This window comes from Martes martes (assembly GCF_963455335.1).
Source record: "Martes martes genome assembly, chromosome: 9".
Lineage (NCBI taxonomy): Eukaryota > Metazoa > Chordata > Mammalia > Carnivora > Mustelidae > Martes > Martes martes.
Window position 1 is genome coordinate 39,485,320 of NC_137896.1, and position 26,806 is coordinate 39,512,125.

Consider the following 26,806-nt stretch of genomic DNA (forward strand, 5'->3'; position numbering starts at 1 on the left):
CACGTTACAGGTGTGGACACTGAAGAATAGAAATGTGCTGTGCTGGGGCGCCTGGCTGGCTCAGCCGGAGGAGTGCATGACTCTTGCTTTTGGGGTTGTGCGTTCAAGTGCCCACGCTGGGTGTAGAGATTACTTAGGAACAAAATCTTAAAAAGAAAGGAAGGAGGGAAGGAAAGAAGGAAGGAAGATGCTGTGCTCACACAGATTGCAGTGCTCGTTGGAAGACGCAATGTCTGGTAGGTTTGACTCCAAAACCTGTTGTCTTTTCCTTATTCCAGGATTTCTCTCGAACCAATTCCCATGCCTCTTTGAGTTCTTTGAACTGGTATGCACAATTTATTAAGTATATGATATTTTTTACCCTGGAGAGGCAGTCAATAGGTGAAACCGTATTCCAAAGATGGCAAAGATCTAGATAAGAATAAAAACCACTCTTGAGGGCTCTGCGTGCTCCGTGGGATTTCAAAAAGCATATCAGCCCTTGCTCCAGTTATCTGTTAGATTTTTCTGTGTTACAGACAACCTCAAAAACCCAGGGGCTGGCAGCAAGTAGCGTTTATTCTCTTGTTCCCGGTTCTTCAGGTTGGCTGGGTTTAACTGATTTGAGTCTGGGCTTGGCCAGACTGACCTGGATCCCAGGTTCCTGTTAATTCTCAGTCTGTTGCACCTGAACTTCACAGGCCACTCTGAAAGGCCAGTGGTCACCTGGGGCATTCCCTTTTTCTGCCAGTGGGTGCTCTTAGGACCTCACAGTTTGTTCCCTTCCCATTGGTCAAAGCAAGTCACACGGCCAAACTCGGCGTCGGTGAGGTAGGGAAATACGCTCTGCTCACAAGACAGTTTTGCAAAGTAAGACGGCAAAGGGTGTGACAAAGGGGAGTGAAGAATTGGATATGCTAATCCAGTCCAGCACACTCAGAAGCCAGGCTGTCAAAAAGAAACACTGCAGTCTAATGGTGGCATTACTGCTCACATCAAGCTGTGTCCTCTGTCTCAACACAGAAATTTTCAGAACTTCTCACTTGTGATCTTTCAGAGTGTCTTTAAAAAAAAAAAAATTAGGGGCACTTGGGTGGCTCAGTGGGTTAAGCCTCTGCCTTCGGCTCAGGTCATGATCTCAGGGTCCTGGGATCAATCTCTGCATCGGGCTCTCTGCTCAGCAGGGAGCCTGCTTCCCTCTCTCTCTCTACCTGCCTCTCTGCCTGCTTGTGAGCTCTGTCTCTCTCTCTCTGTCAAATAAATAAAATATTTTTAAAAAATTATTTATTTGAGAAAGAATCAGAGCAAGCATACAAGCTGCGGGGCAGGGGAGGGGTGGTGAGGGGCAGCAGAGGGAGAGAGAGAAGCAGGCTCCCTGCTGAGCAAGGAGTCTAATGCAGGGCTTAATCCCAGGAACCTAGGATCATGACCTGAGCTGAAGGAAGACACTTAACCAACTGAGACACTCAGACACTCCTCAGAGTGTGTTTGTAATGACTTTCAGGATGATGTACTCCAGTGAGCACTAATCATATAAAAAAAATGTATTCTTGATCATAAAAATTATATAATTGTTAGGTCCGTTATTAAAAGAAATGAGACTGAGACAAAGTGACAGTTATTTAAAGCTTTATTTTATGATGAGTATTAGAAATCAGACTGATTGGCCAGGGGAACGAGACTGAGACAAGGTGAAAGTTATGCAAAGCTCTATTCTATGCTAAGCATTAGAAGTCAGACTGACCGGTCAGGGCCATCTCTGAAGAGAGCGACCACCCCCAGCTTACAGGCTCAAGAATTGACTGACTGACCGGTCAGGGCCGCCTGCGAAGAGGGCAACCCCTCCCCATCTTACAGACTACCTTTTATAGAGCGAAAGTCTGGCCACACATAGGTGGCCAATGAGATTGTAGTCATGTTAGGTCACACGCAGGTGGCCAATTGAATTACAATTTACCCTATAGTAGCTATTTGACCTAACCTATTACTCTGGTCAGAACTGGTGCTCAAGGTTGGTGCTCAAACGGCAGGGTTTACATTCTTTGGTGGTTAGGGAAAGAGTATGTGTGTTTCTTACTGATTGGATGTCTCCACCTGGCCCAACTCATCCTTGTATTCTGGGCTCTGTTATCAAGAACTGGCCGACCTGGCCTTGTATTCTGGGCTCTGTTATTAGGAACTGGCTGACCATATTTTACTGGTTTCCCAGACTTGCTTCGAAGTAAGTTTCTCTGGGGGGAGGAGGGCGGGTCAGTTTAAGTTTTACTGCACAAACAACAAAATGGCTTTTAACCAAGATGGAGTCGCTCTGGCTAAATAGGTCCTTACAATAATTATATCAAATAATGTGTTATATTTAATCACGGTCTTAGTCCCTAAGATTGCATTAATCTCTGCATTGCTCAGCAAAGGAGTGGCTGCTATTGTGAATTCTAGGAAACCACAGAGTAAAGTTCTCACCAACTGTGGCCCATTTAAGCAAACTCCACCTGCTGAAATCTAGAGACTGGTTCAGACACACCTCAGAATGTAGAGTGTGGCAGCCAAGGCCTGTCTTAACATTCAAACATGAAGAGGAGAGTTTCTCCATGCTCAGTGTTTATTGTAGAAGAGATGGCCACTGAGAAACTCCAGAAGAATTCCTGGAATTATGAGGGCAGTTTGCAAACATAGGTTTTCCAGGGAACTTGGCTAATCATTGGAGAGTAAAAGCCAAAAAGCAGGGGCTTTGGTGACTATCTCCTTTTCTTCCATGTTGTGGTGTCACAGTTAATGTTGCTGGATGCTGTGATGACAATATTCAACACAGTTCCTTCAGGAGAATCTTGCACCTGTCTGTGCAGGTGGGAACATAAAAGCTTTTTAGGACATACGTGGTTTCATGCTTGTGAGTCAGTGACAGTTGAAGCTGAGACCCTCTACAATGATGTGCCCCTGAAAGCGCTCCTGTGCTCTGCCCTGGCTTGAGTATGACAGAAGTCCAAGAGGTAATTTATAGGTCCTAAAGCCAAGGCGACCTGTTTCTCATTCTCCTAAATCCACGCCTTGAGGTTCTGCCAAGGTCACATGTACTGCAGGGGGTGTTGGCCAGTAGACACCAGAGAGCAACACAGAATTAGTTCGTTTCCTTCCCTCAATGACAGCGTCGATTTTTCCTAGGCTTCAGGTGGCATAAAATCATTTCAGGGTGCTAGGAAGCTTCACAGGACACTGGAGAAACTAGATCTATCCCATGTTCCCTAATAGGGTATGACAAGTTTTTGAGTACATCCTTCGCTTTGACCACTGAAGGTGGAAAGGTGCATAAGACAGACAAGGACTCTGCCTCATCAAGCTTATATTCCAGTGGGGTTACCCGTGTCCCAGGACACGGGACAGACAGCATTTCAGAGTGTGATGAGGGCAGCACAAAGGCTCTAAAAGCCAAAAAGGAGGAGTTTGGACTTTGGTCACAGTGTGGAGCAAGCCACTGGCGTCTCTTAGCGTGGACATGACATGATGTGGTTTATGTTTATAGAGATCATGGGCTTCCAGGTCCACCCACCACAGGGTGCCGCCGTTCAAAAGTAGAAACTGCATTTTCATCTCTCAGGAGATCCCAATATACATCTTTTCTACTCAAATGTGATGTCCTCAATGAAACCCTTTGATTACCCCTGTAGGAAAAAAAGTTCTTTTAAAAGAGAATTTTAGAAAAACCCTATTCCAGGTGATTCTATGAGATCTTTCCTCTCCTTCTCAAGAGACTTATGCGGGGTTAGTAGGAACAGCTTGCATAGAATAGCATTTGTTTCATGAGCCATTTCTTAGGTCATTATTATAATTCCTTAGACAAAAGATGATTTTAAAAATACCCTCAGAAATAGAAGCTGGAGCTCATAAGTTTGAGAAGCTGATGAAGCTTGTATAGATTGTAACCTTATGTCCCATAAAAATGTGGCCCTTTCATACCCTGCTTTGCAGAGCAAAGGAAAGAAAACTTGAAAACTTCATGTTGCCCAATTTTTTAAGGAGGTGAAAGCAAAAGTAATTCAAGTCTGAGGCTGAATATAGTAGAATTTATGGAATATCATTTGCTATGGCACATATAATGTCAAGTGAAATGAGAGAACATGTGTGAAGAGATTAAAATGATAAGTACAGGATTTCTCTTCTCCCTTTTATATATGACTAATCCTGGAGGTCCTGCTAGGAACACCAGCGTTAAGCTGAACAAAATAAAGTCAGGGGTAAGGCAGGACCATGAGGAGAGGTGTGATGCATAGAAGTTTTATTGTGAGCAGGTGAGCTTCAAATTTATATGTTCCAATTGTATCCAGAATGATGGTACCCGCGTGTTGAGGAGTAATTGTAGCATCCAAACCACCAGCTTTTCTACATTCCCAAGAGGAGTCCTTGGGCCCCACCTGTACTCTATGATGCAGACTTTAAATGGCAGATTGGGTCACCCCAGGTCTCTTGGTGTGGCCATCAGGAGGCACTCTGAAACAAGCTTTCTCCTCATAGGTACCTACAGTTTCCTTTCCTTTCTTTGGAATTTGAAACAGTGTTGCACCAGGATGGCAGTCTCTGAAGGAGGTTATGGTAAATTCCATTCATTCCTTGGAGATGGGAGGATGAACAGTATACCAGGCACTCGACTAGGGGAATGGATAGAGGTCAGGTGGACCCAGGCTTGGGTATGGGCCCTGCCCCTTGCTTGAGTTTTCTGAGAGTCTCTTTTTCTCTTCTATAAAATGGGAAAGATTATATATATTGTCAAGGGAGTTTGAGGGTTTAGGCAATTTGATGTGGAAGCCAGAGGTGGCCGGGCTCTTAGGGACAGCCTAGACTTCCACCCATGCCACCCCTAGCCACATGCAGTATCTGTACTTCCTCTTCAAGCAGATGCTGGTCTAAACCACATTAGTGATTGATACTGAGTCTACTAAAACTTATATAATGGTCAGGCTGTATTTTGCACACCTCTTGGTAGTTTTAAATATAAACCCAAATTAATCATCTTTGACCGATGCCTCCCTCAATACACTAAAGTCACTGTCCATTTATAGACCAACTCATCTTCATAATTCTCCCCTGTTCTTTTCATTGGGTTGTTGTGAAGATGGAATAAGATAATACATACAGATGCTAAGTAGAATGACTTGCACATAATAATTGCTCAATAAATATTAACAGTAGCCACAAAACCAACTATTTACTATTTCCTGTTTCAAGATTTCTGCCATGTGGGGCCAGGTTTGTTTATCTTTTTAAGATTTTATTTATTTTTTAAGATTTTATTTATTTATTTGACAGAGATCACAAGTAGGCAGAGAGGCAGGCAGAGAGAGAGGAAGGGAAGCAGGATCCCCGCCGAGCAGAGAGCCCGATGTGGGGCTCAATCTCAGGACCCCAGGATCATGGCCTGAGCCAAAGGCAGAGGCTTCAACCCACTGAGCCACCCAGGCGCCCCAGATTTTATATATTTATTTATTTGACACACAGAGAGAGAGAAGAAGCAGGGGAAGCAGCAGGGGGAATGGGAAAAGCAGACTCCCCACTGTGGATGTGAGCCTAGTTTGTATGACCTCTACACTCTCCCAAAGTAAAATACTATCGTGCTTTCATGTTGACAACCTCCAACTTCTCTCTCCCACTCACTAAGTTATTTATAAAATGTTTCTCTGCTGTGCATGTACAAGAGATTACAAATAGAAAAGTGGAAAGAATGGGTGCTATCAAGATAAGACATGACCCTCATTTTCTCAAGTTCATGAATGTCTGTTGATTGTGGTCATAGTTTGGCTTCCCCCTAAAAGCAGATTCAGAGGCAAAGGTTCATGTTCAATTAGCTAATTGGAGAGACAATTTCAGAGAAGGAAGTAGGGAAGACAGATAGATAAAGGAAGCCAATAAGGGTACATTATTGAGCAATTTGCCACTATGGACAACTGGTGGGTAATCCCACGCGGCAACTCAAGGAAACTGCATAAAGCAGGCACATCAGTGTTATCCCCCCGAGGGGTGAGTGAGCTGGGACATTTACCCACTATCTCTCACTAATCCTGCCTTGACGCATGCTGGTGGTAGCCTAGATTTCCTGACACTTTGGACCTACCTCACATGTGGTATCACTATGGACACCAGAGAGAGCCCAAAGTTAAAAGGCCGCTGGTGCTAGCAGCTGTAATTCAAGCCAGTGTGCAAAGATGGCACAGGCCAAAGGGATATATATGGGGCTGTCAACATCTGCTATGGCTGTTGAACTTGTTAATATGCCGTATTATTTGTGTATGTGTGTGTATTTGTGTATGTATATATATGTTTATACATGTATATACACACATAATATACATGTGTGTATATATGTGTATACACACATGCGCGTGTGTGCATATTTTAAAAACTCTGCTTTGTCCTTTTAAAAGCCAGCTAAGACTCCGCCATCTTACTGACAGGCTGGGGATACCTCACTCTTGCCTACTGTGGTGCCCTTTGCTCTCCTGGGGAAAGCTGGTGACACCCTTTTTAGCATTCTGCTGCCATGCTCACTGCAGTGACAGAGGCCAGTGTCACTCTTATTACTTCACCTGTTTTATCTTTTGTGAAACTCAGCCTTTAGCCAGAATTGTCTGAGTGGCTGCTCTAGCGATTGCTTAACGGTGAGCCTCCTTCAGCTCATTTCTCTCAAGTAATTTGATTTCATCGTGCTATCAGAATTGCTTTTATGGTTTGGAAGGAGGCCTGGGGGAAAGGGTTGACAAAAGCCATTTTGAGATGAAAAAATAAATTCATTGTCCTATACTTCCTCATGCCCACCCATATACCCCACACCCCCACACCTCCATGCACCCTCCATCTATATCCCTCTAACTTTCCTCCTGGCCCAGGACAGGTATGTGTATGTGTGTGTGTGTGTGTGTGTGTGTGTGTGTGTTCAAGGGGGACTGGAGAGGAATGTTCTGAGAAAGACACAACTCATCTCACACTTCATTTCCTTTTACCTGAGTTTATAAAGTACACTGTTGATGTCCCTTTGGTCCCCACACCAGAATTTCTGTGCTAAGATGGAAAATGTTATGGTTATACCCTCTCGAAATTGAAGCAAAGTCTAATTTCACTTGCTAGTCAACATTGACAATCCCAGTTCAATTGATGGTGACGTTTCAATAAACCAAGTGATACATCCCTTCATTTGGGACAGTCAGATATTTTTATCAGTCCTGAAAAACCCATGTTTAATACCTGCACAATATTTTACTTGAGTTTGTATGTAAGTGGAAGGAAAAAAATAAAAAGCACCAACCTGCTTCCCTCATTAAAGACTTGATAGGAAGGGAGGGCTCAAAAGTGGATGCAAATTTAATGTGCAGAGTTCCAGGGAGTCTTTTGTTTTTTAACTGTTGCTTCTAACTTCTGAGTATCTATGGCAATTCAGTACCAATTTGGCTCTTGTAGTCACTGAGCACTGGTTAGTATGACAACCACTCCGTAAATAATATGCAGTGCATGTAGGGGTTTGCGATTCCACAAATTTGCTAGTATTTTATCACACCTTTGGGCCAAGCGCCCTCCTTGTTGGGGTAAGATTATGTGGCTAAACACCCTTTGAAGTGAGAATCGCTCCAGAAGAATTTGTGCAGCTAAAAATAAAACAGTTCAGGGCATAAACAGTGGTTTTTGCTCTTGTGAGCTTTGCCTGGGTAGTGATGTCTAGGTTGCATTATTCTTACAACTGCTAGAAAGGGATCCACAGTTAAAGCAGAGGTGACTCCCGGTGCCTGGGCTTGAAGGGGTGGTGAGGCAACACAAGAGAGACAGGCTCTGGCTAGGCTGTAAATAGTAGAGAGGGTTAACATTTTATTACATGGTGTAATTATGCCTGCCATTATGTTCAATTTGATTTTTTTTTCAGTAAAAACTTTGAAATAATTGATTTAAGGCATAACCATATGCCTTTCTATGATAGGGTAATCTACAGCTACAAAGCATTCTCTTCTTTTAAGTTTAAAACAAAAGCTGCTCCATTGTCTCTGCTTCCAAAAAGGGTAGTTTTACTGGCGAAGTTATAGCTATCTTTATTTCAGCAGGATAGGCTAGATAGACTAGATTCTCAGTAGGAGATGTTTTATTTTATTTTTATTATTTTTTAATCTGAATGTCATTAACATAGTGTTATATTAGTTTCAGGTGTTCAGTATAATGATTCAACAATTCTGTATGTTCCTCAGTGCTCATTGTGATAAGTATACTCCTATCCCCTTCACCTACTTCACCCAACCCTCCTCCCACCTTCCCTCCAGCAAAGACCAGTTTGTAGAACATGGTTTTTTATAACAGGGACATACATTTAGTTTCTACTTTGGAACCTATGGACAGACTTGAGGATATAGGAAAATTATCAACAGCAAAAGAAAAAAAAGGATGAAAGCTAGAGAGGAACAGTGTCTATGGCAACATCGAGACCAGACTCATTTTAGTTGGGCTGAAACATTCCAGGTTTTTAACAGTTCTGACACACAAACAATTCAATGGCTGGGTAGAACATACAGTGAGTCTTCATGGCTATATCTTTCTGCAATTTGATTAAAAGAAATATCTGTTTAATAACCGAGTGAGAGAAAAATATTGGTCTAAAGTGTGTCATGGATAAAAACTATTGAAATTCAACTTGCTGTTTCAGTTTTTACCTCTTTTGTTTAAATTTTTTAATGTTCTGTTGATATACTTTGCTCTCTCTTGACTGAAATAGTCCCTGCTTGGTAGGGAGAAAGTAGGCACATCATAAGTATCTGTGTTTCTAGCTCTAAAAGGTATTGATTAGCCTAAAGCTGGATTTAATGGCTTTAGATGTGGCAAGAAAATATATTTAGCATCTTGACATGTTAACTAAGTAGATAGATAAATCCATTATTTTAAACTTTCATCTACTTCTGGCGGGAGTGTAAATTGGCGTAACTGCTTTGGAAAACTGGCAGAATCTACCAGAGTTAAACATCTGCGTAACTATGGCCAGGTGGCCCCAGGTCCCAGGTAAATGCTTCACAGAAACCGTGCTTATGTCCACCAAATGACCTGTGTGAGAATGTTCACGGCAACTGTATTCCTATTAGCTCCAAACTGGAAAAACCCAACTGTCCATCAACACTAGAACGGCTAAGTAAATTGTGGAATATTCCTACGCTAGAACACAACACTGTAGAGAGAAAGAATGTTCTTGTGCTCTGCGCAACAACACAGATAAATCAGGCAGGCACCATGTTGAAAAATTTGGGCGAAAAAGGGTGCATGTTGTATGTCCATGTATTTGAAGTGTAAAAACAGACAAAACCAACCTATGACAATAGAAGAGAGAAGTTTCTTTGTGAGGTAGATATTGATTTGGGACAGGGCAGCTTTCTGAGGTGCTGGAAATGTTTTAGATCTTTAGATGAGGGTTATATGTATGTACCTAAGTCTGTGTGTGTGTGTGTGTGTGTGTGTGTGTGTGTGTGTGTATCTAAAATCTTGCAAGCAATTTCAATACAAAAGTAAACAAAAAAAAATCACATATATGTTTGGTAAATCAACATTCACAACAAAAGTTCATCTTAATAAACCTTACTAATGAATAAGGAACTAAGATGTGGAATGCCAGCAGAAAACACAGATTCTGTGCACACCTGGACACACACATATACAATTCCCTGCATGCTGGGCCCTAAATAATTAATGGCTTGTTCAGCCTCATTGACCCTCATACTTGGAAGAGATTTTCTATGTCATTTAATTCAATGATTCATCTAAAGCTTGTCTGCAGCCTTCCCTCTGGGTGGCCATTCTGCTTTTGTGAACAAAAGCCCTCGGGTGATTAGAATACTGTTGTGACCTCCTGAGGCCAACTTACTGTCATTGGAAGCCCATCCCCAGGCAAAAATTCCATCCTGTCTATTCATTGGTTTTACTGGTAACCATTGGGGTCTTGCAGTTAAGCAGACAAAGGATTGTGCTATGGCTGTGTCCCCCAAACCCCATACTTTGTCATATATAGGTATATATATGTATGTGTATGTATATATATGTGTGTGTATATATATGTATGTGTGTATGTATATATACACATATACATACATACATATATATGTGTGTGTGTATATATATACACACACACACACATACATATATATGACAAAGCATGGGGTTTGGGGGACATATATGTGTTATATATATATATTTTTCCATATAGGCATATTTTCAAGAATATTTGTCTTATTGTTTCCCCTTTTTAATTAATAACAGTGCACCATTTCACCAGGAACTATGTTCTCTCATATACATCTTCTCAATGGTTCCCCCTCAGGGATGAAATGGGATAATGTGGATATGTCATTTTGCTTGGATGTCTCAGGATCCCTTTACTCTCCCATGCTCTGGAGCTAAACACCCCTGTTCTCCCAGTGCTCAGCCTCTCCTGCTGTCAATACAATGATTCATACATCCACAGTCCATTCATTCTTTCAACACACATTTATTGATCATCTTCTATGTGCCAGCAATGTTTTAGGGATACAGTGATAAGCACGTAAGAGACTTGTGGCATCTGCCTCCTTAGGCTTTCACTCTACTAGGGATTTTAATCAAATATGTACATAAATAAATGCAAAATGTAAAAATGAAACTGATGAACTGCCAGGGAAAGGTACATGATATTATGAAAGCATCAAATAGGGCGTCGTCATCCTCAGAGAAGCCTTCTCTCGAGAAGTGATGACGGAGTGAAGGACAAATGAAAGTTAAAATAAGCTAGGAACAACAAAAAAAAAGCTAGGAACAGAGGGGAGAAATGTCATTTCAGGAAGAGGACAGAGCATGAGTAAGGCCTTATGGCAGGAAGCAAAAGGAAACATGCCACATTCGAAGAACAGAAGGAAGGAAGGTCAGTGTAGCTGGAGTTGGAAAAGCAAAGAGCGATACAGTGTAAGAAGAGCCTAGAGAGGTAGGAAGGAGTGCTACCGTTCAGGGGGGAAATGTTAGCATTAATTTGGATTTCAAATGCTTATGGAGAACATACCTTGGAAAGTAGCAGATCAAACTAAAGAGAAAGAAGGGTTTTTGAGAGAGCACGGCTTAAATTAGTAATTTGGGAATAGAAATGTTACATCAGGTGAATGGGGAGGCAGTGGCGTGGAGGCGGTTGTCAAAAATGACCAGGTCAAGGAACTGGCAGGCCAGGTGTTGGGTGGGTCATCTTATTGGACATTGAAATCACCCACAATTATGGCGAGGCTGGAGGTGGAAATGAAAACCATAACTCAATGCCAGAGGCTTTGATAAATGTGGGAAAGTGACCGGGAGGTTACAAATAATTGAGAACTGACCATAGTTGCCATGGTTCTATAACAACTTGTATAATTTCTCTGTGGGGAATTACATCTCCTAAAGGTTAATGCTGATGGCCGTTGCAACTGAGCATGATTACAGTATTTATTAGCTTTATATAGCCCTATAATCCTATGATTTAAGTACTTCTTAAGCATAGCAAAAAGTTGGAGAAGAATTTCATGGGAGGAGAATAAATAGGGAAAGCTCAGATACAAGTCTAGGAAGGCCCCCTGTGGTGACTTACGCCAAGAAAGGTGCAAAAGTTTCCTCTGTAGGAGCTGAAGCATCAGCAAGGCCACCATTGCTTTGGGTAAGGTTGTGGTAACCATACTTTAGGAAGGGTCAGTTGGAAGTGGTGTGATGGACAGATTGGGAAAGGGGAGACCAAAAGAGCACAGTTATGAGTCAACTACAGTCGTCGGGGTGAGGGCTGATTGGATTTTGAATGAGATCAGTGGGCAAAGAAGGGAAGGAAAGCATGGTATACAACATCTCTGGGGACTCACTTATCAGCCAGGAAAGCAATTAAGTACTGCAGTGACTAGGAGAGAGAGAAAGCCATAGGCAGAAACCAGAAAATCAGGAAGAAGTTCATTTTGTGGAAGAATACACCTTACATTTCTAGTTCTGGAGAACATCAAGGGGAGGTATCCAAGTGATGACAAATGTCGGTGCTAAACTCTAGGGAAAGGTGGACCAGAAAAACCCCCACTGTTAACCCCTAACCACAGATGCCCATCCCAGTCTCCTGTTTTTTTCTTTTCAGTCCACAAGAACTTCTCCCTTCACTTCCCCTGACTTCTTCCACTAATTCCTAGTTGCTTACAGCTTACTTCTGAAGACCGTGTCTCCTCAGCTCCCCGCTTTGTTGTTCTCTTCCCCAGACATTCCCTGGTTTCTTAGAAAGCCTCCTCTTTCTTGCTTAGTTCCTCTCATCTGTGTCCCCACAACCCTGATGTACTTGTCATGCTTCCCTCTTATCTATTTCCTCCCTCCGACTTTGGGCTTTAGAGGACAGGGACTCATTAAGTGGGTCTATGTATTTTTTTCTTTAATGGTTCAGTAATAATTTGCTTAATGAATTAGCTAATTAACAAGTTTATTTTAAGGGTTTTACATTTTGAAGTCTTCATTTAAGGAAAAAAATAAATGGGATGAGGGCACCTGGGTGGCTCAGTGGGTTAAGCCTCTGCCTTTGGCTCAGGTCGTGATCTCAGGGTCCTGGGATCGAGCCCCATATAGGCTCTCTGCTTGGCAGGGAGCCTGCTTCCCCTTCTCTCTCTGCCTGCTTCTCTGCCTCCTTGTGATCTTTCTCTGTCAAAAAATAAAATCTTTAAAGAAAAATAAATGGGATGAAAAGTTCAAAACAAATCCATAATCCCAAATGTCACAGATGAATTTACAAAGTTTGGGAAGCTGTGCGCATTTTCCCTATGGTCAAGTGCAGCTGGGCCCTGCTTTATTTGGTCCCCTTTCCTAATGCACTCTCTTATGAAGTGTGTAGAAACCAATCGGAAAAAGCAACATCTATTCTTGGAAGTGGGGACAAACTTCTCCTCTCTCTTGCTCTTCCTCTCTCACATTGTCTCTGCAAGTCTAATGAGATTTAAACCTTCCGTATGAACTACTGGAATATGTATTTGCCTTCCAATAAAACTGGTCTTTTAAATCCCAGATCTCCCATTTCCGCAATACCTCTCTCTGCATCTGCACAGCACAATGTCACAGGAGCACCCTGATTGGAAGGCATGTCAGTGGCTGACACTGCAGCTGGCTCACTCCGAGTAGAGAGGAAGAAGAAGGATGAGTTTTGAGGTTGGGAATGGCATGCATTTAATGGAAACTCTCAGAAAAGGGAGCCAGGGGAGCTCAAATAGGTCGGAGGAAACCTCAAAGGTAGCGTTGAAAAATCCAGGAGGAGATTTTGCAAATCTAAAGAGATGAAAAGTAGATTTCATAGTTGTCGAGGTCTGGGGTAGAGGGAGACTGCAGGTGACCGTTAATGGGTGCAGAGTTTTTGGGGGAGATGGTGAAAATATTCTGTAGTTAGTGGTAACAGTTGCACAACTTCGTGGACATATCAAAAACCACTGCATTGTACACTTTAAAACAATGAAAAAAATAAAGAAAATTCAGGGTGTGAAACATGGAAAACTAATCAAGCTAATACAATACAGGAAAAGATGAAGATTGCTTGTGTGGAATCTGGTGATTAGGAAGCCAGTGGTGAGCTTAAAGAGAATAATTTCAGAGGAATAGTCACTCCCATCTCTTCTTCTTTCTGCCCCATAAAAATATAATGTGTAAAGTTATTCCTTCATATACATTCATCTCTATTGGCAGAATATCTGGTGGTTTTGCAAGTTTAGGGATAGGTTTGGTTTATATAAGCTGAAGGGATATTCCAGATGAGTTTTGGAAATTATGATTATGTGTGCTCCTGCTCAGTAGAATATAGTATAAGTGTCATTCTTCCTGTCCTTTGGAAACCAGATCTGTAGTGCAAAACCAGGTCAGTTTATATAGTCTTCATCTCAGACGTAATTTCCAATGACCCTAAATGGAGCAGGCATTACCTTCTTTTAATTCTGATAATAACTTCTAGTTGTATGGCTATTCTGCAAGTTGTTTGCCCTGTCTTGCATCAGTTCATTGATGGAGTACTGCTGGCCCTATGACCCTAGGTCAACCGCATGTATTCTGTAGCCGTATTTACTTAATTTGTCAATTAAGGGTAATAAACCTTAATCTGAGCACCTCTTCTGAGAATATTATATGAAAGTGCTTTGAAAACTACTAAGCAAATGTAAATACGTTTTTAATTGATTCTGTTGTAGAATTGAAGAGACAGTTAAATCCTTTGTTGCTTGTTAGCCTTAGACTGGTATAGGACTGACCCCCTTAATGCCTTGTATGTATGATCACAGGCCTCGCATCCATGTATAGCTTGCTAAGGCCTGCCTTGCTCAATAGTAATTGGTTGAATTGAATACTGTTTAAATGAGAAAAATTTAGTGTCACACCATGATTGAATTCTCTCTTGTCTTCATCTTCCTTTGTTAATTTGTTTTATTCTGCTCTTCACGTAGGTTTCCCAAATGAGCCTGCTTCCATCATTGCCCTCAGCACCATTAAGGAATGGCTGGCCAAGAATCATCACGAGGTAGGAGGAACAACAAAATGAGCAAACATTTAAGATGGCATCATTTGATCCTCAATTTCAGAAAAAGAAAAATATATCCATAAATATCAATTATTGAGATTGATAAATTGATAAATTGATTGATAAATATCAATCAATTGAGATGAACCATGCTTCATTGGGGTTATATGGATGATTGAATATTTTCCTGTAATTAATTTTCTGAAGGGATTTCAGTGATTGGTTTTGGTGGTGAAGATAGGCAGAACGATCAGATTCACCTAGCCATGATCTCATTTTTACGTTAGGTTTTTAAGTCTCGTTTTTTCGTGAAGTTTTCTTTGTTGACATGGTGTACAGTAATTTTTGGTATCCTGAGTTCTCTTTATTTATAATTAATCACTTCCATAAAGTAACTTCTGAGTGTGAGATTAGACTCTTAAGCCTGGAAAATTGATAGCTAAATTCCCATGATCAGGATTTTTATGAAACTAAATGCTTCTTTCAGGCTTTTCACCATGCCTCCTATTCTGCTTATTTAATAAAATCTTTAGGCTGTGTTTATTGATGAACAGAATTACTCAAGTTAACAAAGCAACACAATAAGTGAAGACACTGTGGAGGCTTAGATTTCAGAGTTTGGGCAACTAACTGATTGTAACAATAGGTTTTGTACAGTGCGCAGCCTTGTGTGTTTTTCTTCCAATTTTGTTTTTCTTCTCAGATATTCACGTGAGTACTATAAAGAATATTGTCCCATTTAGGATAGACCATGAATTTAGCTTTCTTCTTGGGTAGGACATGGATTATTTGGAAATGTTTGGGTATGGAAACAGACAATGGGGAGTTTGCTATAATACAAGAGTAGCTCTTGGCGCCTTCGTGTGTTTAAAGAAACTGCAGTGTCATTTTCTGCTAGTGGTTATATTTTCAACATTTCTTAAGTAGATACAGAAATTGTTCATCTCCATAGAGGTAAAGACCACATGGCCAAACATAACCATTTTGGTGCTCGTTCTTTCTTCTCCTCTTACTATGAAAGATATATATAACTTAAATTCAGAGGATGACTATAATAACCACACAAAAAAGCAGAATTAAAAAAATAGTTTAAAAATAGTTTACAAAACATTTCTTTAACATGTATTATTTTCACAACAATCTCATGAAATGTCTAGGATAGGTATCATTATTCTTATTCTCATTTAGAATCTAAAAGTTAAGTGCCATTCTCAGGACTTCAGAGTCACAGAGCCAAGAGTCAGACTCTGTCCTCCTGACTCTAGCAGCCATTCCTCCTTGGGGAGATCCTGAACAAGGGAGAGACGTTTAGTCCCTTTGAAAGTGGTATTTTAAATGTATCTCTTGGTTACAGCAAAAGTTCCTCACCTGGACCATCTGCTTAGCAAAAATGTAGAGTGTTTCATGAATAAAAGTTGATAATGGAGCTTGTACTTTGGTGTAAGCCCACTATTATCACTAATAATCCAAGGGTATTCCCTACTGATGGATTCACATGTGTCATATTGATATGTTAGAGAAGTATACACATCCACCCCAAAATCATCAAGGAGATGATTATGAAAAACAAACACGTTTGTTGTATTTACAATTCATTGACAAATCCTATGATGGATTTTCTCTGGTTAAACTATTCAGAAGGTTATTTTCCATAGAAATGTGTTAATTTAGTGTTTTCCACTTAATAGTTTGTGCCCTGATCTTGTTAGCTTACTCGTTGTCTTTGAATCGGTTCCTTTGCTTTCATGTCTTTCTTTTGCTCATTTCTGGGGTCTCTTGTATAAAAATTTAGGCATTTTGGTTTGAGGAACACAACTCAGTTATTGCCATTGTGACTTTTAACATGTTATGTGCTAATTCTTTTTTTAAAAAGACTTCTTGTTTCAACATGCTTAGGCCAATTTAAATAAGTTAGTTTGAACAAATCAGGTTGTACTTAATAAATGAATGGTAAGTGATAGGGCATAGATAAAATCTATACAAATTTATTATCTTGCAATATTTTGATTTATTTTTTGCTCTGTTAAAAAACAAGTGAAGTAGTTTAGGCACTGATAAGTCCGTTGTCTCTTCACAGGAGTATGATTTTGACATTCTCATTGTTTAAGCTACTTATTCATTAATTCCCTCATTTGACAAGCATTTACTGAATCTCACTAAGCACCAGAAACTTTTCTAGATATGAGGGATAGAATGCTGAAAAACAAAATCCTCTTCTTATGATATTCACAGTCTGGGAAAAGAGACATCAACAAATAAAGAAATAAGGTAGTTCAGAGAGTACTTTGCAAAATAAACCAGGATAATTTGATAGTGAGTTATTGGAGGATGTGGTTTTAGATCATTTAGAAAGGGCTCTGAGGACATAATCTTGGGACAAAGATTTGTGTGATGGGAAGGGTAAGCCAACCATAAAGAGGTCTTGAGGTAGAACATTCCACATAGAAGGAACAGCGGTAGAACAACCCTGATGGGAAAATGAGTTTACTATTTGCAATTAATGGCAGAGCAATGCAATTGGATTAGAGACATAAAAGAATGGCAGGAAACGAATTTAGACAAATAGGTAGGGGTCAAATCACAGAGTGTTGTGGTTCACGGAGAAACTTGGATTTTTATTCTAAGTCTAGTGGGAAGTTGTTGAGAGTTTGGGACAGGGAGTGGCATGATGAGATTTCACCTTTAAAATGACAACAGGCTGGCTGCTTCTTGGAAAAGGGACTTTTGAGAGACCTCAGAATAGAAAAGGGAAGACTGATGAAGAGGATCCTATAGTAAATCCAGGCAAGAGATGAGGATTCTTTGAAATACAGCAATGGTAGAAAAGGAGGTAACAGCATCAGGTTTGGAATGTATTTTGACAATAGAGCCAGCAGGACCTGGGGATTATTTTAGAGTAGCCCAGCACATGCTGCAGTTACAAACAAACCTTAGTGCCATAAAACAGCAAAGGTTTATTTTTTTTGCTCACACTATTTATATGTATTGAGTCAGCAAAGGTCTCTGGCTTAGTCAGGAACCCAGGCTGACAGACACTCTACCATGTGAAATATCATCTATCACATGACAGGAAAAGATAGACAATCAAGTAATAGCTCTTAAATGCTTCTACAAAGGAAGGATTCATATAACTTTTTTCTCACATTTCACTGTCCAAAGCAAGGCACCCAGGAGATAAGAAAATGAAATTCTCTCATAAGTTCAGAAGAGAGGCAACTGGATATCAATGAACAGTAGTAACGTCTATCATAGCTGTAAATTGGATGTGGTATATGGAAAAAATAGGAGAGTAAAAAATAATAGCTAGGTTTTTACCTGAGCCCCTTGGTAAATATTGGTGCATTTACTAAGAAATTAGGTAGAGGAAAATGTTTAGATGAGAAACAGAAAAAAAAAAATTGAATTACAGATAGTTAAGCCTGAGATGATCTTAGATATGCAATGAGGCTTTCCAATAGTAAGTTGGTTACTTGAGTCCAAAGCTCAAGAAAGAAGTCAGATGGAAGGACCTGGTAAAATTGATCAGATTATCGTAACTCTAACTTGGGTTTGGGTCTGAGTTTGAGATTAGCTGAATGAACTATATGAAAAAGAGTCTTGAAATTCAAGAGCTAGAACAAGATAGAGCAGGGTCTCATGAGTGACCAGAATTGCAAACTGTCAATCCAACAGGAGAGCAAGAGAGCTCATTTACATTCTCTCTCAATCTCTTTCATATCTCTACTTTATTTATTTGTTTGTTTGTTTATTTTTTGGCACATATTCTCCACTACCCATTCACCAGCTTAATATGGCCACATGATGACTGGACCCACTCATGAGTCATTGAGCCCTGCTCAATGCAAAGCCAGGGCTGATGTTGGTGAGCTAAGTTGCATCTTCTGGATCTTTCGGCTGGTTATGTCCCCTGAAATTTCCCTCTCAAGAAATAGGGAATCCATGTAAATGTGACTTGTATCAGTGGCCGTACTTCTCTCAGTCAGATAAGTATGCAATTCACACTTCATGATTTTTGATCACTGGTAATTGATGTTGTTATGTGATTAACGAGCCTTCATATTTCACCACTTATTTACCCTCTGATTTCTAAACCATCAAGAAGGGACATTTCTATTTTTTTCAACAATAGTTGATTTGGTTCTATTCAATTACACAAATCACCCCCATCCAGCCTGTGTGGCTGGGCATTTCCACATTCAGAGAGGCTTCTCTGGAGCACTGGGGACATGACTAGGGAAAATATGTTCTGTCATCCACCATTGACTTGTTTCGTTTATCCGAAGTCTGAACTGTGAGGATGCTGCTATCACCACATATTTAGGGGGACTCAGGGACCTGAGGGAGCCCAGCTGAACAAAGAGTGCAGTTGGCTCTAACTGCAGCAGCTCTAGAGGAAGAGATAGAGCAGTGCTTTGACGCAAAAAGGAGATATCTCAGGAGGATATAATTGGGGCAGAAAAATGACTTACCAGGACTAAGAAACATAATGACTTCTTATTGAAAAATTGCAAAACAAAAAAGAATATTCCCTGCTAAGACTTGAATTACTGTTCTCAGAAAACCAGAGAGTTGAATTATCTTACAAAACAGGAATACAAAGAAATGGAAATCGTGACTGAGGAGATAAGGCATGTGGCAGAGAGACCCGGGGATCAAGTGTGAGGTAGGCAAGGGATGAAGATTACCCACTGGCATTTTCAGTAAAATTAAGAATTAAGAACTTCTGAGTTCAGAAAATCACAAGAAAAGAATACCAGAGTTCACTCTGAAACAAATGACAGCATGTGGCATGATAACCTTTCCATAAGTGCCCATTTTTCTCAAGTAGAAACTTTATTACAGAGACAAGCGAACAAAATAAGGGGCCGTTATGGAAATGAGCAGCGGAAATGCAGCCCAGACTCTCAACTTGGGGTGGCTGGTCCGTGTTATCATCCGCAGTTTCATGCATTCCTCATTCTTCATGCAGTCTAAAAATATCATTCCTTGTGAAATAGTGATTTTCCCCCTCCGCAGCTCTGAGGCACCCCTTTCGTATCTGGAAGTTAGCTTAAGAAATGTTTTTACAGTGCCTGTTCTATTGTTCTACCCTAGAGACCCATATGGCATCTGACTCTTGGTCTCTGGGGAAATTTTACATATTTATAATTTTTTCCATAGAAAGCAGAAGAAGAACAGGATGCCTTTCCCCTTTAAAAGCTACAAATGTCCTGATACTATATGAGAGATTTCCCCATTATGGAGGTCATGTTCAGTGATTTCAAATGCCCCAAAGGAACAAGCCTCCTGCAGCACAGAGGACCTGTGTTAGGTCTTCTGGGAAGTCATCTTTGTGGGTAAAGCCTCTAAGATGAAAATTCTGAGATGGAAGATGGGTGGATTTTCTGGGCACTTTTAAATGTGGAAACACTAAAGTACTAATCGGGCCTCGGTTGTAGCATGGCACAAAACTAAACACACCTTATCCCCAGCAGTTAGAAAGCAGTGGAGAGATGGCAGAAGCATAGCATTCTGGGAGGCTCTGATTAAAACTGTGGCATGCGTAGATATACAGAGAGGAAGCTGTGGATTACCTAAGACTAGGCCTAGCTGTATCTCTGGAGATCTTTGAAGATGGTATATCCCAGAAATCTTTACCATTCAACCACTCCATGGGAAGTTCCTCATCTCCCTCCTAATGCTGACAGCCCCCTCCTCCACAAGCAGACCCTTTTATTCTGGGGTGGGAACAATTCAATGGAGGAGTCTTTCGTTCATCTTTGAAGATCCCAGGGGGGCACCTGGTGTGACTTAGATATCACTGGCAGGGAAGAACCCTAGCTCTGCAGTTTCAAAACCAAAATCAGTTCTCTTCTCTGTAGGAGGAAGGTGAAAATTTTCTCTCATTGCATGCAGAGTTTGGCCCTCTGCCTAAAATATAATATTTTTTAACTGTGCTGTTAGCACAAACAGATTGTTATTCAAAATGTTAAATATCATCTACTTGTCATTTAAATTGTTAATGTTGTGCCTTTTGAGGGAAACTTGATACTTGTGGTATTGCTGTTTATCCCTTTAAGCATTATGTCTACAGACGTGGCAGGGCATCGTGAGATGTTGTGTGTATGTGGCAGTTTTCCATGGAGGCAGATATCTTACTCTACAGCTGGTTGCTAGCCATGCTCCCAGACCTTACCCTGTGAGCTCTAGACCTCAAGGTTGACAGATAGTAGCCAGAGAACAAAACTTGTCTTAAGCTAAGCAATTTGAGAGAGGAGAACAAAGCTGGAGGTTATCACAATTCCAGATTTCAAGATACCCTACAGAGCTGTAGTAATCAAAATAGTATGGTACTGCACAAAAATAGACACATAGATCAGTAGGACAGATTAGAGTCCAGAAATAAGCCCACACTTACATGGTCAGTTAATCTATGACAAAGGAGAAAAGATTATACAATGGGGAAAAGACTGTATTTTAAATAAACAGTGCAGGAAAACTGAACAGCTAGATGCAAAAGAATGAAACTGGATTGCTTTCTAACACCAGACACAAAAATAAACTCAAAATGGGTTAAAGATCTAAAGTGAGACCTGAAACCATAAAATCCCTAGAAGAGAACACAGCAGTAATTTCTTTGATGTTGGCTATAGCAACATTTTTCTAGATATGTCTCCTGAGGTAAAGGAAACAAAAACAAAAATAAACTATTGTGACTACATCAAAATAAAAAGCTTTCACACAGTGAAGGAAACAACCAACAAAACAAAAAGGAAATCTACTGACTGGTAATATGATATATGAAATATACATGATATACTGAATAATGGGTTAATATACAAAATATGTAAAGAACTTATACAACTCACTACCAAAATGCCCCACAAATAATCTGATTTAAAATGGGCAGAGGATCTCAATAGACATTTTTCCAAAGAAGACAAACAACTGGCCAATAAGCATGTGAAAAGATGATCAACATCACTAGTCATCAGGGAAATACAAATCTAAACCATAATGAGGTATATCACCTCACACCTGTCAGAATAGCTAAAATCAAAATCAACACAGGAAAAACTGTTGGCAAGGATGTAGAAAAAAAGAAATGCTTGTGCACTTTTGGTAGCAGTATAAATTGATGTAGCCACTGTGGAAAAAAACATGGAGATTCCCCCCCAAAATAACAGTAGAATACCATATGATTCAATAATTCTACTACAGGGTATTTACCCAACGAAAACAAAAACACTAATTTGAAAAGGTATATGTACCTCTCTGTCTATTGTAGCATTATTTACAGTAGTCAAGATATGAAAGACACCCAAGTGCCCATCAATAGATAAATGGAAAAAGAAGATGTGAGAGTTATATATGATATATATTATATTATATAGGATATGTTATATATAATATATAGGATATATTATATCACATATATATGAAATCGCAGAGCCTTAAAAAGGATGAGATCTTGCCATTTGTGACAATATGATAGACCTAGAGAGTTTATGCTAAGTCAAATAAGTCAGACTGAGAAAGACAAATACCATACAGTTTCACTATATGTGGAACCTAAGAAACAAAACAATAAATACACAAAAAGCAGAATCAGACCTACAAATACAGAGAACAAACTGATGATGGCTGCCAGAGGGGAAGGGGGTAAGGGGATAGACAAGATGGGTGAAGGGGAGTGGAAGGTACAGGATTCCAGTTATGGAAAGAACAAGTCACAAGAACCAAAGGCAAACATAGGAAATATATTCAATGATATTGTAATAGCATCTTAGGGTGGCAGATGGTAGCCACACTCATGTTGAGCACAGTGTAACATACAGAGAAGCTGAATCACTATGTTGTACACCTGAAACTAATGTAACATTTTGTGCCAACTATAGTCATATAAAACAACGTTAAAAATAAATCAGCAAATACTGTGTCATTTAAAAAAAAAACAAAAATTAGTTTTCAGCACATATTTGGTGCCCTTTAAAAGTAAAGATACTGGTTTCTGCTGAGTAGAAGCAGTGACACGGCCCCCCCTCCTCTGCCTTCCAACATTCCGACCAACAGCCACAAAGTAGCAAGAAAGGTAAATCAATTCGTCTACTCCAGAAAACAGAATTGGGAATCCATTGAAGAAGTGCACGTTCAACCTCTGGAAAGGTTCAAATGCCAGTCTCGTGCTAATGGGACAAGATCAGGGACATGGCCACTTGTTTCCTCATCATGGATCACAAAGAAACCGTCACATTTAGCTCTGGTGCCAAGACTATTTTTTCCCCTTCTTGGCAGAGGTCTTTGAACATATGCAGTGTTAAAAATTGTCACTTTTATTTCAGAATCACATTATGGACCACCAAAAAAACCCCAGTGTGGGGCCTGCCTTATGTCACTGACACAGAACACCTTAGGATCTTTCTTCAAAGGCGGACTTAAATAAAACATGAAATGATGCTTCCATTTCTAAGGAGAAAATTACATCCCTCACCCCAAGTTTCAATTCCTGTGGTCGATTCTTTACAAAAGTGCAATACACATAACATATTATCCTTCTGTTCTATACAACATGGGGGTGTGGTTAACATCCAGAGATCTGAAAGCAGCAAATGAAGTGCTCAGTGTTTTCCCTGGGGAAGGTCGTTTTAGGTCTATAAAACATTATTTAGGTATGTATGCTGGTCTTAGTTGTTGGTGTGATATAATGTTAAAATATGTGTGTTTAGAAAAATAAATTCCATCTTAAAGTATTCAGATTCTGTGTAAGAACGTGGCTATGGCAATAATAATAATCATCCTTAAAAAAATAATCATCATCCTAATATGCTACTATAAAACTGTATCCTTTGCCTAGCCCAAGCATGATCTTTAGGTGGAAACCATGATGCTCATTGGCTGTGACATAATTGAAGAAAATTATTCCCAGACATTGCACATATGCCTTGCTCCTTTCGCTCTTCAAAACCCCCATGACTTACAGTTTGTTTTCTCTCTCCATCCCATCTATCTGTATTCCTGCCTTCCTCCTTCCCTTCTTTCCTTCCTTCTTTCTTCCCTACCCTTTTTCCCCCTTCTCTTTTACACACACACACACACACACACACACACACTCATACACACTACTTTCCCATTCTCAGATAGTCTTTGTTGAGATTTGCCCCCAAGCAGTTACATAGTAGTCATAAGTGAGTTTTATCTCCGTATCTTATGAACCCCAGTCCCCATTGTTGGAGTGAAAGTCATGACCTAAGTAAGCTTCTGCCTTTCTTGGTGGGAGTGTTCAAGTGCTTGGTGTCACAATAGATCACCCCGCATTACAGCTTACCAGATAGGAAAATCCACTTACCTCTCCATCCCTGCACTGCTTTAGCATCTATTCACAACCGTCCTGCCCCAGTTCTTAGAGCCAGAAATTAGAGAGCCCTACTATTACCTTCATAGCCCCATTCCCATCAATAAGAAGCAAAATATATGATACAATATGTATTTTTGTTACTTTAGTTAGTGAGCCTACTTCCAGTTAACCAGTGTGCTTGGGATACAGAGAGTTTTCATCAAAAACTTTTAGGCATTGAGGCAATATTTCCCAAGTACCTTTTCCCTAGTCTTACTTTGTGTAGAGAGCTCTGTAAAGTATAATGGTATTTTTCATCCCCAGCAGGGGATATCTAGATGATCAGGGTCCCAGGGTGCCCTAGTGACACCAACCTACAGTCCCATGTAGTTCAGGGTGACTTGTTGATTTCTGTACTGCATATAATAGACATATGTTCTCTTCTGCCAGCCATCCTTAGCCCAGCACAGTGTCCATGATGGTCCTGTTACTTTCAGATAAATATACCCAGCCTTGGTGGGGGTATTATCTAAATAGGTGTGGCAAGTTCATATGTGTACTGCTGCTGGACCTGGGACTCTAGAAAGAATTCTAGGAGATGTAAAGTAAGTATGTGAAATAGCTACAGAGAGAAGAGAAGCAGTATTTTTCTGGCTTCTGATGTGTCCCATGGCCTGGGTTTGGGATGCACATTATTACCTGTTTCTGTAACACATCCTCTTACAACTTCAGAAAACTTTTTTCAAGGGAGGTATTTTGATCTTTAATTTTATATATGTGGTATTGAAGTTCAAGGAAAAGGAAGTTCCTGAGGTCAACTAATTGCGCATTTTCATGTTCTTATAATTCTGTTTCTGTGGCCAGTGGTGTTACTCCAAAATTGGGTATTTTACCCAAACTTGGCCATCTGAAGTACATTTGTGGGGATGGAACCCAAAGTAGTCTGATTAGTTTTTTCTCTAGGACATTTTTGCAAGGTGGAGTTGGGCAAGGAAAATAAAAGCTACTTTGGTGGTGACCTTGAGAGATCTGGGGCACAGGAGCCACCAGTGGCCATGTTCCCTGCCATCTTGTGGAGGAGGGAGTGCCCTGCTTTAGGAGGGTACTTTGCTGAAGATGTCACTGATTGTTGGGCAGTTGGCAAAGTCATAAAGCCTATCTGCCAGCTTGACTGAAGAATCAAAACTCAGGCAAAATATTATATTTTAGCAAAACAGAATGACCTCCCATTTTTAGTTTTAACAACTCAAGCTAATAATTCTCAGCTAGAAGAAAGAGAGGGTTGAGAATCATTTGGAAGGTGTTTCCCTGCCCAAACTACCTGTGTTAAGGAGTTCTCTTTCAGAGAACCCCGCTATGTTGAATCACTGCTTTTGATGGAAGTATTCTAGTTCCTTCAAATATGTTGGATTGGAAAAAATAATTTAGAGTCACTGTTAATAGGAAAGTGAGTAATACCTCTTTTAAAAATCCAGTCTTTCAATATATATTTTCATGCAGGGGCAAATCAAAATTTTATCTTTTTATTTATTTACTTACTAACTTACTAATGGCTAACCTGAAGGTAGAAAATATGTAAGTTTTAATGGAGCCAGTACTGAATGACAGCCAAGAATAAGTAGCACAGCATAGTTGTTTAAAAGAGAATGGATCCCTTTGCAAAAGATAGCTTGGAAGTCTATGAGATGACGGGACAGCTTCCAAGCCTACAAGATTGTATCAGTGAGGCCACAATGTAACAGTAGCTCAGATCCTCTTCCACACATCCAAGATGGGAATTATGGTGCCTGGAAGCTGGGTGGGAAGAGGCAGGGTGTAGTTTACCACTGCTTATTATTATCCCAAAGAAGAAGCTTAATGTGAGATTAGAACATTGAGTTAAAAATCAGAAAATTTGGGCTATAATCAGCTTCTTTCACTGTCTTGTATAATCTTGGACAATTCAGTCCACAGGCCATGGCTCTTCCAGCTCTAGAATTCACCACCATCAGGGTTGTCTTCTGGCGCCTTTGCCTAGGTCATCATAGCACAATCAGACCAATAGAAACCTTTGTTCTAGGCCCTCCAGGTGACATATATATGCTGCCTTGATGTCTTTAAGATGGTCCCCAACTTCCATATGGGTGTATCCTTAGGGTAAATATTAACAACCTTGACCCATTTTGTGTAGGAGGAGGAGGGCCCCCATGTTGCTTTTCTGTAAATGATTTGGATTATATGGTGGTTTCAAAATAGCCAACCTTTAAAACTTCTTATGAAATTAAATCTGCTGATTATCCAAATGATGTGACACTTTTATAAATAGAAAATAAACCTTTGAGCATGTGGTTAGATCCACATCTGACACAGAGATAAAAATGACACCGAGAGGTCTACTGAAGGATGTTCTATAGCTGAAAGCATGTGTCTTCCTTCTTCCCAGGTAGGAAGGGAAAAAAAAATAGCCTTTGTCTTGTCCTCCACTTTAATTGAGTAGGGTATAAGTGCTGCTGTAATTGAATGAAAAATCAGTAGTCTTGCCACTGCCATCTAGCTCAACTTAAGGAAGAACAAAAAAGACACTTATTCTAATGGAATTAAGTGATTTGCCCCTAAGAGGCAATGTTCTCAGTCAGGCCTCCGTTTTTGATGGAAACTGTGGCTAGAGTGTTAATAGCCTTTTCCCTGTTTCTCCAACTGTGTTTAGGCATAGAGGTGGCCTCTGTGGAAACTGGACCTCCTTTGATAATGACACTCCTACTTCTCATGGTAAGAAACATGGGTAGATCTGGCAAAGCCATAATTTATCCAATCTCTTTGGCTCTTCAACAGAAAACATACTAGAAAAAGCTTCACAGGAGTTTGGGCATACATCCGTTTAATTATGTGTAAAAGCTGAATTGGAGGAGCTGGAGTGTGAGTCCACTGAAAGAAGGACTTGTAACATGCCCTTCTCAATCAGATTGCATTCTACTCATTTCTATTCATGAACTCCCTCGAAGTCCCATCATAAGGGAACTTGGCAAGAA

The 26,806-nt window shown here is 40.3% G+C and overlaps 1 protein-coding gene across 5 annotated transcripts in view; it reads left to right on the forward strand.

The window, feature by feature from the left end:
- MACROD2 (mono-ADP ribosylhydrolase 2) overlaps nucleotides 1-26,806 on the forward strand; it is a 1,916,992-nt gene that overhangs the window by 1,417,512 nt on the left and 472,674 nt on the right. For 4 of the 5 annotated variants that reach the window (XM_080814553.1, XM_080814554.1, XM_080814555.1 and 1 more), the window contains exon 8: nucleotides 14,412-14,485. In XM_080814553.1, coding sequence (XP_080670679.1) covers nucleotides 14,412-14,485 — 74 coding nt within the window. Of the gene's footprint in view, nucleotides 1-14,411; nucleotides 14,486-26,484; nucleotides 26,547-26,806 lie in introns of all 5 variants that reach the window. The other variant, XR_013967484.1, reaches the window with a different exon arrangement.